Consider the following 2,116-nt stretch of genomic DNA (forward strand, 5'->3'; position numbering starts at 1 on the left):
GCAGTTTAGACATGTTCATCCATCTGAATTCCATTTGTTGTCATGTGGGGGGAAGCTTGTAGTACCACACGTACCGGTATGTCTAATGTATAAACACTAATAATGCCTTAATATTTACAGATCTTCAACGTGTCACAATGCAACATTTTTAGCTTGAACATCAGTTCTTGTCACTACACTACAGCTTCACTAAGCTGCACTGATGGGCGCTAGGTTAAACCTAACACAGGGTAAACTTGTCACATGGTTTACCACTGAAGTTGTCAGATATTTTCAAACATGTTGTGAGCTTGTAGATCTGCTATTTTCGAACATACAAAATAAATAAAGAATCTTTTTTTGAAAATGTTCACCAAAATGACATGCCCAAAAGGGTGGAGGCTTGAATACACCATGAATAGGTGGTAATAAGTTAATAAAGTTCCAAAGAAGGAAAAGAACACTATCCAGACTGATATGATAATAATTTATAATTATCAAGGTTATCGTTCAATTTCCATTTTGTATTCAGTTTTTGGAAGTGATATTACTACTATAACACAAGAGCTGTGTGTTTTCAGTGGATGGCTCCAGGCTTCGTGACATCACAGATTAGATTACAGTCTCTATTTTCTTATTTGTGTTAACAAATACTGATGGAGGGTAATTAGAGTGTCATTGGGGTTTCCCACCCCCTCAGGTGAAGTAAAAGAAGAATTACCACTTAAGCCTTTTACGGCGCTTAGCGAAAATAGTAGATCTACAAGCTCACAATGTGTCAAAATGCAATGCGTTGTGACCTTGTATTTCTGATATTTCCAGTACTTTTGAAATGATTTGAGTATTATGGGAATGTATCACGTATAATAACACGGCCCATTCTCTGTTGTCTCTGAATGTTCTCACTCACTCACAGGGGAGGATGCCACTGTCCCCAGTGATGGTACAGAACCAGGGTTATTCATAGGGGTTGTTGCAGGCGGTCTACTGTTGATCCTAGTCATCATAGCTCTGTTGGTTGTGTTGTGGAAGTGCCATCAGCGTCGCTGTGTTCCTGACGTCCAACAGTCTGCCTCCATGCCCCTCAACACATTGGCTGGGCCAAAGCGAGACAGTGTCACCAGTGACAATAACGGTTCTGACCGCAGTGACGTTGTCTTCCCACTCCGGGCGTCTGACAGCATGTTTTGTCGTCATTATGAACCTGTGAACAGTGACTATGGGCCCCCTGTCTACATAGTTCAGGAGATACCACCACAGAGTCCTACAAACATCTACTACAAGGTTTAATGGCTCTGTTTTGCTCCCCCGCAATCTTTTGAAAGTAATCAAATGGAGCAGAAAGTTGGCAAGTGTTAAACAAGACTTCACCGAGACAAAACAAGGACTAGTCTAATATGTACCAGTGTCCTGAATCTATGCTGCTGGAAATGTGGATCGGCTGGGCCTCAGTACACAGCAAACACTAGTGTTTAATTGCGACCGTATGTCGCAGTTTAGTATGTGAACGGTCACAGCTTGACCGTTTCTCTGTCTGTCTGTCTATAACGCCTGACACTGTGGTTCACATCACTGTGACATCACATGTGACATCAGGACTTCATATGGGAATGCCCATATATGGAGGAAGACAGCCCATATCTGTGTGGCTGGTTCAGACAGGGATCTCCATGTATGGCCATAAAAGGGATTATATGTATGATGTCAGATGTGATGGACGTCATAGGATTTTCACATAACGAATAACTGAGGAAGCATTTTTCGGGTCTCGCAGCATATCTCCATATACAGTACATGGGTCTCCATACAGTATATGGGTAACTGGTCCGATATACATCACTGGCCAGACGGTCAAGACATGGCGCGACCGCCGCTTGTTGCCCTGAGGTGTCTTACTAGTAACTCTAATAAATGTTCCCACTCTCTGAGTTACATTATCACTCTGGATAAACGGATAAATTAGTACTGATGATTTACTTTGTAGTATAGAGAGCTGTTGTGTTATATGGACAAACAGATTCCAGTGTTATGGTTTTTATAGTCACAATGATCTTGTTGTTAAATATATCTTCGCGCCAGCCCACGTACAAATTATTCATTTTACGTAGGCTGGTGGAGATTTTCCAGTCCCTAGAGA

At 41.8% G+C, this 2,116-nt stretch overlaps 1 protein-coding gene across 1 annotated transcript in view; it reads left to right on the forward strand.

Moving 5' to 3' along the window:
* LOC308288833 (ephrin-B2a-like) overlaps positions 1–1,269 on the forward strand; it is a gene marked incomplete at both ends in the record, with an annotated part of 5,728 nt that extends 4,459 nt beyond the window's left edge. The window contains one exon of the mRNA XM_080730310.1: positions 896–1,269. Coding sequence (XP_080586436.1) covers positions 896–1,269 — 374 coding nt within the window. The remainder of the gene's footprint in view (positions 1–895) is intronic.
* Positions 1,270–2,116: the final 847 nt, after the last annotated feature.

Source organism: Nannobrachium achirus (genome assembly GCF_963921795.1).
Source record: "Nannobrachium achirus genome assembly, chromosome: 7".
Lineage (NCBI taxonomy): Eukaryota > Metazoa > Chordata > Actinopteri > Myctophiformes > Myctophidae > Nannobrachium > Nannobrachium achirus.